This window comes from Hyperolius riggenbachi, chromosome 11 (assembly GCF_040937935.1).
Source record: "Hyperolius riggenbachi isolate aHypRig1 chromosome 11, aHypRig1.pri, whole genome shotgun sequence".
Lineage (NCBI taxonomy): Eukaryota > Metazoa > Chordata > Amphibia > Anura > Hyperoliidae > Hyperolius > Hyperolius riggenbachi.
Window position 1 is genome coordinate 220,760,782 of NC_090656.1, and position 13,830 is coordinate 220,774,611.

Sequence of the window (13,830 nt, forward strand, 5' to 3'; positions counted from 1 at the left end):
GAGAAAAAGGGGTTCAACCCTCCACCCAGGGTGGACTCAATATTATGCAGGAGAACAGAGGCGCCAAAAGGATAAAAGGAAGCTAAATGAGCTTAAAAACCAAATTCTTGGTAAATAGAGGAGGTAGAAATAGAGAGATTGAAAGAAATGCGTTAGTCACACTGTGTGCTATAATGGCTTGGCATGATTAAGATTTCCGAAGGATCTGTGTTCTAACACTTTCTTAAAGAGACCCTGTAACAAACATTTCAGCCTTATTTCTTCTATCCTATAAGTTCCTATACCTGTTCTAATGTGGTCTGTCTTACTGCAGCCTTTCCTACTTGCACAGTCGCTGTATTATCTCTGTTATATAATCTAATCTTTCCTCTGATGGCTTTGTTGGGCTCAGGCAGGAATGTGCTGCTCTGCTGTTATGGGCAGAAGCTATACACACCCTCTCCACGCCCCCCTGCAGGCTCTGTGTGAGTCACAGACTGAGCTCCTCTCAGCCTATCACATTCTGGTTAGCAGCTATGTCTTTTGTTTGTAAACACTGCCTAAAACTGGCAACTACAAGCCAGGATCACAGCAGGGAGTGGCAGAAACAGCACAGAGGGGGCCAGGAGAACATAATGAATAAAATGGTATGCTTTTTATTGTAAGAATTTTAGAGTACAGATTCTCTTTAAGCCCCATACACACGCTCACAGCTGTGTTTTATGCAGCACAATTATCAAACAACTTTTGTTGTGAAACAAGTTGAAACAACCAGAAAAAGTTGCTTGTTATTCTTCACACAACTGATAAGACTGTTATGATAAGACGTCAATCCAACTGTTGGATTGACGTCTTATCAGTTGTTTGAACAGAACAATAGCAAGCAACTTTTTCTGGTTGTTTCAACTTGTGTCACAACAAAAGTTGTTTGATAATTGTGATGCATAAAACACCGCTGTTGAGCGTGTGTGTGAGGCTTTAGATCAGTGGTCCTCAAATTAAGGCCTGCGGGCCGAATGTGGCCCCCTTAGGCTTTTTTACCGGCCCCCCCACACACAAAATGTATTACTTATAGATGCGGTCAGCTACATCTTTACCTATTGGTGGTCCGCATATAGAATAGCAGTGCTGGCACCACTTATCCACATTGAAGCCAGAAAGCAGTAATTCGCTGGTTTCCAATCAAATTCCACATCAGGTGACAATGCTGTCCAATTGGGCTGCAGGTTGGCATCTGGGTATGCTTCACTGTTTGGCCTGCAAAGATTTCTACATCATTTTATGTATACTCTGGCCCCCCAGAAGTCTGAGGTATGTTGACCCGGCCCTCGACCCAAAACGTTTGGGGACCCCTGCTTTAGATTGTGTTCCCTTATCATTTTCTCACTTTGGCCTTGATTAATTGAACATTTCTCCTGAACTCTCGCAAGAGAAGTTTTTGTAGCATATCAATAAAATACCCATTCGCTTTCAGCATAAAAAAGTACTGAAAATAAGTTGTTTCGAAGCTTGATTTACTTTTCTGACCTACCTTCTAGTGCTTTTCACTTGCTAGGTGCTGAAAAGGTATTTTGTAGAGAAGATAAGTACGTATTTCCTGTGAGAAAACTTAAAGCACAATGATTTGCAAATTATATGTTACACACAGTGTAAAATTCTAAACCAGACTAGGTCTCACGATCTCTCCTGTAGCATGTTCTGTCGGTTGCAGTGGGACTGCAACCGGGCAGTTCTGACTTATTCGCAATAAGTCTCATTGTCATTTATAATCACTCTGCAGTTCAGAGCAGCTCAGGATGCAGTCATAACTCTTCCCTTTGTTTGCTGCAATTGAACTGCAGCCAGATATCCCTGGATTTCCTACATGCATGTCGTTGCATAGTATTGCATGTATTTTGTTATGAGAGTCTTTCAGCTGGTAGCTTGTGATCAAGATGGCTCAGGATTGCGTGATTACCATTCAGCTGTGTGGCAATTTGCATGCCTGCATCCATTGGCTGATGCCGACATAAAAGTCTGCCTCCCATTTCAAACCCCGCCCGACATAGCATTCAGCTCTCTGAGTTGTCGTTGGGTCCTTGCTGTGAAAGTTGTTATTGTAAAAATGTATAATGCCTTGCTCTGTATTTTTATGCCTGCTGGACATTTGTCCTTCTGATCCTGATAGTTTGGATTCTGCCAGCACCACGTTGGTAACTGGTAGTATTCATTCTTGCCTTGTTCTTGCCTTGTTCTTTAGAATGAACTATAGCAGCGGTTACCATTGGTTACGCTCCTACCTGTTAGTCTTGTCTATCTCAGTGTAAATGTTGCCGTTGCTGAAGCAGCGACTACATTGGCTAAGCATTCCGTCTGTCTGTCTGTTGTCTGTCTTGTTAATTGTCATTACTTGTGCTTTAGCTAGTGAGTTATTTGAGAGCTACATTTCATATATTGCGCATCAGCATGATATATATATGTACTCTGGTCAGTCAGTATTTGTATTATTGTAATGTTGTATATAGTTTTGTGTTCTGACCTTTGCCTGCCTCCTGACTACGAATTTGCCTAGCCCTTCTGTATTCCTGCCATCTGATCTATCGTGTATGACCCAAGCCTGTTACGACTACGTCTGTTTTGTATTGTATCACATAGTATGTAGCCTGATAGGCGACCCAGAGCTGCAGTTGCTCTGGGCAATCTTGCTCCCTTGTTCATTTCTCCTGTGTCCATCTGTGTAGCCTCTTCCATTATCCAGCTACATAGCCTTGTTGCTGTGGGTGGTCAGAAAGTATAGCATTACACTGAAAGAAAGCATTCCACTAGGACTTTGTAATGTGGTTCAGAGGTGCCAAAGTGAAATACAATTATTACAAAACTGTTAAAAAATAGAGAAGGCAAAGGTACATTTACCTCCTCTTGGGGAAAAAAATGAATGGTGAGGTTAAAAATTGTAATTTTATTGATCCAAATTAACAACAAAACTTGCATAGATTGCAACTGTGGTCTCCCACAATGCATGACTACTGAATATGCACATTATCTTTTTATAAGCTATAGGCTTTCTAAACACCGATGGCACTTCTGGATGTAAGCCAGGCTTCAGGGGCTTAAAAAGATAATTTGCATATTTAGTAGTGATGCATTGTGGGCAATCACATTTGCTCATTTAAAAACTCGTACTATCGGAAATACCTTCTGTTTTAAGAAGGCAAATTACACTGAGCGTTGCTTTTTAGTAGGAGGGCTTTTTGGTCTCTTTTAGTCCCTTATACTTTCCTAGTGTTTTTGGAGTTCTGATAGATTGCAACGCATTTCTCTGGGCTAGGTTCCGACTTCTTCGGGAATATAAAGAGAGCAAAATCTCCAATGAGCTGTAGTGGAGCCTGTTTTTATGTTGTTTTGTCTATTACTACAGAGAGTCACTTTTTAACCCAGGTGGGGTCAGGTTCGTTCTCCCCACCTACCTACTGTGGTGCCACCACTGTGGCACACAAATGTGAGTATAATCATTCATGATGTCTTAACCCTGTGTCAGAAACTAAATAGACTATACTGGCTCTTGGTTTCCCCCCACATTTCACCCCCCCCCCCTTTTTTTTTATAAACTAGGACTTTAGGCTTTAGGTACCTTTCACACATTACATGATTTGTGTGGGTTTTCCATTTTTTTTGCAAGTTCGCATTTGCGTGACAAAGCATTTGACTTGCATTGTTGTGCTATTTTCTCATCCAATATTTCTTTGCAGAAAAAAATTTATGCTTTTTTCCCACCAGACATGCGAAACACATACAATGCAAGTCAATGGAAATGTGAATTTCAGCATTCCAAATGTGAAAAACTGAATATGAATGCATAGTTAATGACATACAATATCATGTACATTAACTTCAGTATTGGGCATGGAAAAAATGGAATGCATAAAAACGCAAACAAAATAGAAGAATGGGATTAAATAAAAAAATCGCAAAATGCATAATAGTCAATATGAAAAATGCATTCAATAATTTCAGAGGTACGTGTGAAGGCAGCCTTGAAGTAGCCCTGAAAAAAAAATCACAGAGTAACGGGACTGTGGGAAAACATGAATAATAGTTTTAATGAAAATAATGTCCTCTCTGACCAGTGATAGTTTGTATAAAGGGTGTGACACCCACCAGAGGTAAATCATTCCATAACAGCTAGCAGAGTGCAGAGAGGAGCCTCAGCCAGCAGAGTTCAGAGAGCAGCCTCAGCTAGCAGAGAGGAGCCTCAGTCAGCAGAGTGCAGACAGGAGCCTCAGCCAGCAGAGTGCAGAGAGGAGCCACAGCCAGCAGAGTGCAGAGAGGAGCCTCAGCTAGCAGAGTGTTGAGAGGAGCCTCAGCCAGCAGAGAGGAGCCTCAGCTAGAAGAGTGCAGAGAGGAGCCTCAGCCAGCAGAGAGGAGCCTCAGCCAGCAGAGTGCAGAGGGAAGCCACAGCCAGCAGAGTGCAGAGAGGAGCCTCAGCCAGCAGAGTGCAGAGAGGAGCCTCAGCCAGCAGAGTGCAGAGAGCAGCTTCAGCCAGCAGAGTGCAGAGAGCAGCCTCAGCCAGCAGAGAACAGAGAGGAGCCTCAGCCAGCAGAGTGCAGAGAGCAGCCTCAGCTAGCAGAGAGGAGCCTCATCCAGCAGAGTGCAGACAGGAGCCTTAGCCAGCATAATGTGCAGACAGGAGCCTTAGCCAGCAGAGTGCAGAGAGGAGCCTCAGCCAGCAGAGTGCAGAGAGCAGCTTCAGCCAGCAGAGTGCAGAGAGCAGCCTCAGCCAGCGGAGAACAGAGAGGAGCCTCAGCCAGCAGAGTGCAGAGAGCAGCCTCAGCTAGCAGAGAGGAGCCTCATCCAGCAGAGTGCAGACAGGAGCCTTAGCCAGTAGAGTGCAGACAGGAGCCTCAGCCAGCAGAGTGCAGAGAGGAGCCTCAGCCAGCAGAGTTCAGAGAGGAGCCTCAGCCAGCAGAGTGCAGAGAGGAGCCTCAGCCAGCAGAGTGCAGAGAGCAGCCTCAGCCAGCAGAGAGCAGAGAGGAGCCTCAGCCAGCAGAGTTCAGAGAGGAGCCTCAGCCAGCAGACTGCAGAGAGGAGCCTCAGCTAGCAAAGAGGAGCCTCAGCCAGCAGAGTGCAGAGAGGAGCCTTAGCCAGCAGAGTGCAGACAGCAGCCTCAGCCAGCAGAGTGCAGAGAGGACCCTCAGCCAGCAGAGTGCAGAGAGGAGCCTTAGCCAGCAGAGTGCAGAGAGGACCCTCAGCCAGCAGAGTGCAGAGAGGACCCTCAGCCAGCAGAGTGCAGAGAGGAGCCTCAGCCAGCAGAGTGCAGAGAGCAGCCTCAGCCAGCAGAGAGCAGAGAGGAGCCTCAGCCAGCAGAGTTCAGAGAGGAGCCTCAGCCAGCAGACTGCAGAGAGGAGCCTCAGCTAGCAGAGAGGAGCCTCAGCCAGCAGAGTGCAGAGAGCAGTCTCAGCCAGCAGAGAGGAGCCTCAGCCAGCAGAGTGCAGAGGGAAGCCTCAGCCAGCAGAGTGCAGAGAGGAGCCTTGCGTGTGAATTGTATGACCTGAGCAGCTGCCCAATAGCTGGACTTGGCTGGGAAGGAAGGAGCATTTGAGCTGAATAAACTGTAAATGGAAGAGCAGGAGGGTGTTCCCAGGACAAGCTGAGTAGAAGCTTTTTACTAAATGGTTCCACAGGACATCCTTTCACACAGGATACTGGAACCTGGTCAATGTTGGCAAGATTCCATGTGCACCTCTAAGCGTGATCCCCTAAGTGCGATCTCCTAAGTGGAGTACGGGCCTGACGCATGTGCATTCATACCAGAGGTTTTGCCCTGTGAACATGAACCAATTATTGGTTACTGACCCCACTTATATTTCGTGTTTATTCCCAAACTTCGGTGTCCCACCTGTTCTTCAGCTTTGTGAACTCATCCTTCTTCCCTTCTTCCTCATAGTCTGTGGGGCTCTCACTCAACTTTTCCTCTTCTTCCTCTTTACATTCCTGGATACCTTGAACCTTCTTCAGGCCTTCTTGAAACCTTAGACAGAGACACATATTAAAGGAGAACTCTACCAAGCATGGATAACTTGCAATGTAAACCTCATCAGTGGGAAGCTGCTGAGAGAAGATATTGGCCCATATGCAATTCACTTTTTTTCCGAAGGGATATTTATACACCTTGTGATAAAATGACTTTTAAACCACTAGCAAGCAAAAAAAAAATACTCAAAATATTTTTGATAGAAACTTCTCAAGATCCGCACCATCACCAAACGTATCTTTATTAAGTAGCAAAATGAAAACATGATAGAACAATGTGGGTCATAGATGGATGACGCACAGGCGTTTCGGACTTGCCCAGTCCTTTCTCAAGTCTTCCTAGACCCACACTCGGTGGGTCTAGGAAGAATCGAGAAAGGACTGGGCAAGTCCGAAACGCCTGTGCGTCATCCATCTATGACACACATTGTTTTATCATGTTTTAATTTTGCTGCTTATTTAAAGATACATTTTGATGGTGCGGATCTTGAGAAGTTTCTACTAGACACTCTTGACTCCAGAGTGGATCGCTGCACATCAGATTCGGACCATTGGTGCAAGAACAAATTTGTAAAAATATTTTTGATAGTAATTTTTCACCAACAATAGAGTGTCCCGTGGTAGGGAAGAGGCTGGGATGAATGTCACTAGTTACCTGCAGGGTGCTGCTCCTCTGGTCCCCCGACCCATATGAGATCCCCTATTCTCTTCATGGAAAGACCGTATCTGACGCATTGCCAGCTTCCCGGCAGTGTCTCACATGCATCACAATACATGCCAGTTAAATCAGTGTTCCGCTACCAGAATGATCTGAATATTACATTATTATGCAAGAAAGCAGCATTCAGTTGTGTAAGGAAATTTTTCCTTTCACTGTTCTTACTTTTTTGTTTTTCTTCTATCTCTCCAGTGCTGTGCTGTATATTTTATGAGTACTGATTGTTTAATATGGACATACTGTATGTACATTAGGCCTTGCCTGGGACCCACTTGTGGTGCTTTGCGAAATTGTGGAAGTCCTCGATTTTACCATGATTCTAAGGGATCGCTCAAAAAAATGGTACAGCCCGATCACAGTTCCCGAGCACAAGGGCTGCAGTGAAGCCACCCTCATAGGGTTCTACTGTCAAAACACTTTGCTGATCACTAGCAAAACGTAACCGCTACTAAATCGCTTCTAGTGGGTCTCAGGCCTTAATGTACATGGATTACATAGTAGCTAGGAATATATTGCATGCATGTTATTGCTTGACATCAGGTGATGAAATGTACAAAAATGTTACTGCTTAAAAAAAATTAGGCTGGCGTCTATTTGAAAAGGGCGCCTGGAAAAAAGGGCGCCTGGTATAGCCCATGTATGCCAAATTCGGCTACAAAAAGGTAACCTGGTGTAGCCCATATACCAACTTCGGCTACAAAGGGCGCCTGGTGTAGCCCTTATATGCCAAATTCAGCTACAAAGGGCGTGTGGTGAAGCCCATATATGTCAAATTCGGCTACAAAGGGCGCCTAGTGTAGCCCAGATATGCCAAATTAGGCTACAAAGGGCGCCTGGTGTAGCCCATATATGCCAAATTAGGCTACAAAGGGCGCCTGTTGTAGCCCATATATGCCATATAGTTTTAGTTTATAAAAAGGATGCTGTTATAGGCAAAATTTGTTGTGCTATAAAAGGGCTCTAGATATAGCTGAGAGAAGTGATTACTATGACCTAACTTCTCTCACACAGAACCCTCCCCTGATGGTGCCTAACCCCCTGGTGGTGCCTAACCTTAACCCCTCCCTGGTGGTGCCTAACCCTAACCCCTCCCTGGTAGTGCCTAACCCTAAGACAGACCCTGGTAATTACTATGACCTAACTTCCCCCTACTCTCACAAAGAACCCTCCCCTAACCCTAAGACCCCCCAGGTGGTGCCTAACCCTAAGACCCCCCAAGTGGTGCCTAACCCTAAGACCTCCCAGGTGGTTCCTAACCCTAAGACCTCCCAGGTGGTTCCTAACCCTAAGACTCTACTGGTGGTGCCGAACCCTAAACCCCCCTAGTGGTGCCTAACCCTTAGACCCTCCCCCGCTTGTGATGCCTAATCCTAACCCCCCCCCCCCTGCACCCCCAAATCAAAAATGTCAGCTATAAAAGGGTGCCCTTTTGCAGCAGAATCAAAAACCTTGTAGTCGAAAATCTTGTAGATGAATAAAAAATATGGGGTACAAAGGAGCGCCCTTTTGTAGCAGAATCAAAAACCTTGTAGCCGAATAAAAGATATGGGCTACAAAGGGGTGCCCTACTGTAGCCGAAAACGTTGTAGCCGAAAAAAATATGGGCTACAAAGGGGCGCCCTACTGTAGCCGAAAACCTTGTAGCCGAAAAAATGATGGGCTACAAAGGGGCGCACTACTGTAGCCAAAAACCTTGTAGCCGAAAAAATGATGGGCTACAAAGGGGTGCCCTACTGTAGCCGAAAACCTTGTCGCCAAAAAAATATGGGATACAAAGGGGCGCCCGCTTGTAGCCTATATCAAAACTCGGGTGCCCTTGTCACCACCTTGTAGCCCATATTTCCAGAAATAACATTGATGTCTATGGAGGCGCCCTCTTCATACAGGCAGCTCAGGCGCCCTTTTTAACGGATCCCCTAGGCTGCGTTAGTTAAAGTTAACCTGTAAAAAAAAGGGCTCCCCTAGGAGGGTACTTACCTCAGGAGGGTAAAGTGTAAGGCTTGGTGGTGTATTCTCCACAGTCAGCATGCAACGCATGAGCTGGCGTGGAGGAGGTACACACACTAGCACCAGGAAACAGGCTATCCCTAGTATAGTGGAGGGGAGGACTGACTCCAATAGGAGATTGTGGCGCACAGAGCCGGTGCAGATCTGACAGCCACAAACAATGCTTTCGTTATAACGTCTCAGCGCAAAGTAGCGCTGAGCGCATAAACCAGAACTGAGGAGATCAGGACAGGTAGACAGAATGAACGCTTGCTAGCTAGCGGCTACTTAGCGACAGCAAGCGTCCAAAACCAGACAGACTGGAATGAGGCAGCCAATGCGATGCGGCGATGGCGTGCCTCACAAAGACAGGACAGGACAGTCAGAAAATAGCAGGATTAAGATAGATGAACGTAACACAGATAAATATACAATAAGTATGTTTTCCTAGCGTATTACAATTACAGCTATCAATGAAACTATTTGTAACGTCTGACTAACATATGTATATATCGGCAATGAACCGATATATGACATAAGCAGGAACACTGACTAGGAATAGAGTAACACAGGGAACAGGACTCAGAAGGATTCGCTATCTCTTCGCAGAGATGAACGCAATCCACAAACGGTAACAGAACAGGATTCAGAAGGATTCGTTATCTCTTCGCAGAGATGAATGCAATCCACAAACGGTAACAGGACAGGATTCAGAAGGATTTGTTATCTCCTCGCAGAGATGAACGCAATCCACAAACGGTAACAGAACAGGATTCAGAAGGATTCGTTATCTCTTCGCAGAGATGAACGCAATCCACAAACAGAACCAGGAGCAGGGTAACTACCTCAGCACGGGTGGTCACGGTACGCGCAACCTACCAAAACGTGCTGGAAAGCTGACTAACTGCACACAGGTTATAAACAGTTCGTGTACGTATACATCAGCGACACTGATGTATCAACGTAACACAAATACAAGGAAAATAATAAACGTGCTGGTATGCATATATATTGGCAATGAACCAATATATGATGCAAAGACCAGCAAAGTATCTTTAGAACAAGAAACACGATCGGGGCTGAAGCGACAGCAAGACTGGCTTACACTGAAGCTATGAAAACCCAAGGAAACCCTGCAGGAAGCAGATCTTTATACTGAGGTCATCCAATGGGAGCAGACATGCAGATTCCCACACAGGTGAATGATAATCAGTCACAAGCTGACAGCAGGGAAAGACAGACAAAGCTATGCAGCTTGCATGGAAATAGATCAGAACTGCCTGAGCTGCAGCACTACTACTTCCAGCAATAGCTGCTGCAGCAGCGATCATTACAGTACCCCCGCCTTTAAAAGCGGATTCCAGACGCTTTTCAAAACTGAAATTCCCAACAAAACAGTCCGACTGATAATTCATGATGACCGGGACAGCCCGGCAAGACCGAATTCCAGAATCAGTCCCCACAAGACTGGACCCATCAGAACCAGAACCTACAGAACCATGCCCATCAGTACTACAAGCCCCAATGTGACACCCATCAGAACCATGAATTCCAGAAGAAAGCCCTCCGAAATTCCCTGAGCGATACCCACCGCCTTCCAGGAACCGTTCAGAAACGCCAAAGCCTTTGCAATGCCCACCGGTACTGTCTTTACCAACACAAAACCCACTGTTGAACCAGTCCAAGGCACCAGGACAAGTTTTCTCAGAGACCTCCCAGAACACCTTGAAGCTCCAAAGAGATCCCCATAGGTCAGAATGCCCCTTAGGCTCACATGGAGAACTATCAAGAACCCCTATGGAACCTAGGGCAATTCCCGAGTCAGGGCCACAAGGACAAACATCAATATCAGGGCTTTCAGGGACCAGAACCATCTCTGGGCATGCAGGCAGACTGGCAACATCAGAACGTGTTCCCACTAAGGAAGCATCAGAGCACGCTAACACCTTAGACACACTTGGGCATTCTGGCACACAAAGAACATCTGGGCACACCGGCACAAGAGAAACCTCTGGGCATGTCAAGGAACTGTGAGCCTCAGGGTCAGCCAGGACAGGACCAAAACCAGGACTGGCCCAAAAAAAATCATCATGACTAAACTTCGCAACTACTGGACTTTTACACGAGAATGCCGGATCAGACTTAGATGTCGCTGACTCCAGCAAAGTCAGTAACAAATCAGATTCAGGGGCACTAACAAGACAGGACAAATCTTCTGATGTATGCACTGAACCAGATAGGGACTCCACAACTACCTCTGGACTGGACAGAGACTCATCTAATACACTGGATTGGAGCTCATGAGGCGCTGCAGAACAAGTCAGCATTGCAGCAGCCCCCACTGGACTAGGCAAAACTGAGGAATTCCCTGGACAGGAAGGGGACTCTGGAACCTCTGCCACAGCGGCCAGAGAACCAGAATCTTTCAGGATACAGGGCTGGGTTTCAGGAACACTCATCAGACCGGACTGAAATTCTGAGATTTCTATTATTTTGACCAGAGAATCAGAATTATCCATGTTACAGGGCAAGACTTCTGAAACATTCAGAGGACAGGGCTGGAGTTCCTCGGCTGTTACAACACTGGAGAGGGACTCAACAACATTGGTTAAATCAGACTGTGTACAGGGCAAGGTATCTAACACACTTGCTGACGAGGACAATATTTCAATGGCTTCTGCTTTGCTGGGCAGAAATTCATCAAGTTTTATTAGAGCAGACTGTAATTCCAAAACAGCTGCTAGACAAGTGAATATTACTGCAACACCAACTGAGGTAAGCAGTGCCTCAGACTGCTCTGCTAGAGGGTTTGAAATATCCAAAGTACTGGGTGAAGCATAAGACTCTGCGACCACAGCTTCACTGGACAGGATCACTGAACAGTCCATATTGCAGGGCAAAACCATGGAAGCACCTGCTGGACAGCATAATGATTCTGTGACCTGAGTTTCATTGGAGAGATCTACTGCACAATTCATGGTACAGGGCAAATTTATTGGAAAATTTTCTGAACAAGGTAATAATTTTGCGATTTCAGGTTCACATAGCAGATGCTCTGAGCTATTCACGAAACTAGAGCGAGGTGTAGAAACAGGAAGATCAAGACACAATGTTTGCGCATCTGAATCACCATTCATTTGTAAAATTGGAAAATTCAGAAGCTGGGGTTCTGAGGTTTCTAGACAGGATTGCTGGGACTCGGAAACTGATGTAGTGCATCTATTGGCATCTGCTGGATCAGACAGGAGTTGAACTTTATTAACACAGGTAATTTCTGCAGAAATGTTTGCAGAAGCAGGCAAGATTTTTCTGGTGTTTGTTTCACTGAACAAAGAGTCATGAGTACTGGCTAGGCTGGACTCGGAAGTCAGCAGGACCTCTGGATTCTCTGCTGAGAAATTTGCGCAGGGCAAGGTTAAGAATGTATCAGTGGCTTCTGTTTTACTGGTAAGTAACACTGAGTTATCCATGGTACAGGGTGGAATTGCAGGAACTTCAATTTCACACAAAAAGAGCTCCGAATCACCTGCTGAATCAGCCAAAGGTGCTGAAGCAGGCGGGTCAGAACGCCAAATTTGCGAATTCGGAGTCACATAAAAATCATCCAAAATCAGTTCCCACACATCAATCAAAGGAGCCACACAGTCATACCTACACACACCAGCCTCTATTAGGTTATAGGCTGACTTAATGCATGCGTTCAATACCATTTCACTTTTTGCACTGTAAAATTGACAAAATGAACTTGAATCATTCTTCCATTCACAGACCAGGGCTTCCATCTCTCCCCTCTCGAATGGAGGATCCCATGCATACTTAACAGCGAAACATTTAGGCTGATCACAGTCTGCAGATATGATTGTGGCAGGCACATGTATAGGGTTAATTAGCAGGTGATTGGCAGATTCCTTATTCTTAAGAATCTCCAATACCTGTAGCAAGTGTTGAACTGTAGTGTATGCAAACTTCCCTTGGTTCACAAATAAGTTGATTTGTTCAATACTCTGTAATATCTCATCATAATCATACTCAGATAATTCTTTTAAACAAAAATCTTTATTTTCCCTAGCCAGGGAGGAAAGTTCATTAGTAGTTTCATAAGTCCATTTAACTCCCCTGAAAGCCAATTGCATTTCATTATCTGTTAATGGCAGAATCTCATTATAGGTCTCAGTCGCTAAGGATAACGACTCTGCAGATCGGACACATTTCTTAGAACGTTTGCGTTTGGCCTTAGACCCTGCTGTTCTTGGTGATTTATTCAAGGCTGCAGGAAAATTATCAGTAACACTTTCTGCTTGCTGAACATTTTTGCAAGCAATTGAAGGAGTAGCTGATTGGCCTGCTGCCAGGAGTTCATTAAGAGAAAAAGGCAATGGATCTATGCGCAACCAGTTATGGATCACAAACGCTAGAAATTCCAGCGGTCTCTCTTTCAAATCGGAATGATTGAGAACATCAAATGCCCACTGGAATAATTCCCCTTTAAACAAAATATAACTTAGTTGGAGTGCCCAGGTTGAAACAGGAGTCGCTTGGAGATCAGGATTGGTCAGGAACCTGGCACATTCAGAGAAAAACTCATTTTCTGTTTCAGAGCTAAGTTCTTCAAATTTCTTAAAGGAACAGGAACCATAATTAACAGTGTCATACTTTCTGGGAATCCCCCCCACCATGGGGATTGGTAATGGGGTTTTCATAATGTAAGGCTTGGTGGTGTATTCTCCACAGTCAGCATGCAACGCATGAGCTGGCGTGGAGGAGGTACACACACTAGCACCAGGAAACAGGCTATCCCTAGTATAGTAGAGGGGAGGACTGACTCCAATAGGAGATTGTGGCGCACAGAGCCGGTGCAGATCTGACAGCCACAAACAATGCTTTCGTTATAACGTCTCAGCGCAAAGTAGCGCTGAGCGCATAAACCAGAACTGAGGAGATCAGGACAGGTAGACAGAATGAACGCTTGCTAGCTAGCGGCTACTTAGCGACAGCAAGCGTCCAAAACCAGACAGACTGGAATGAGGCAGCCAATGCGATGCGGCGATGGCGTGCCTCACAAAGACAGGACAGGACAGTCAGAAAATAGCAGGATTAAGATAGATGAACGTAACACAGATAAATATACAATAAGTATG

General features: G+C 45.4%; 2 protein-coding genes across 4 annotated transcripts in view; one reads left to right on the forward strand and one right to left on the reverse strand.

Moving 5' to 3' along the window:
- Positions 1-13,830, forward strand: part of LOC137537658 (CD276 antigen-like) — a 401,520-nt gene that overhangs the window by 95,199 nt on the left and 292,491 nt on the right. The window lies entirely within an intron of this gene.
- The window catches only part of IRAG1 (inositol 1,4,5-triphosphate receptor associated 1), a 205,557-nt gene that overhangs the window by 3,686 nt on the left and 188,041 nt on the right, over positions 1-13,830 (reverse strand). Inside the window, exon 19 of the mRNA XM_068259568.1 lies at positions 5,855-5,986. Coding sequence (XP_068115669.1) covers positions 5,855-5,986 — 132 coding nt within the window. The remainder of the gene's footprint in view (positions 1-5,854; positions 5,987-13,830) is intronic.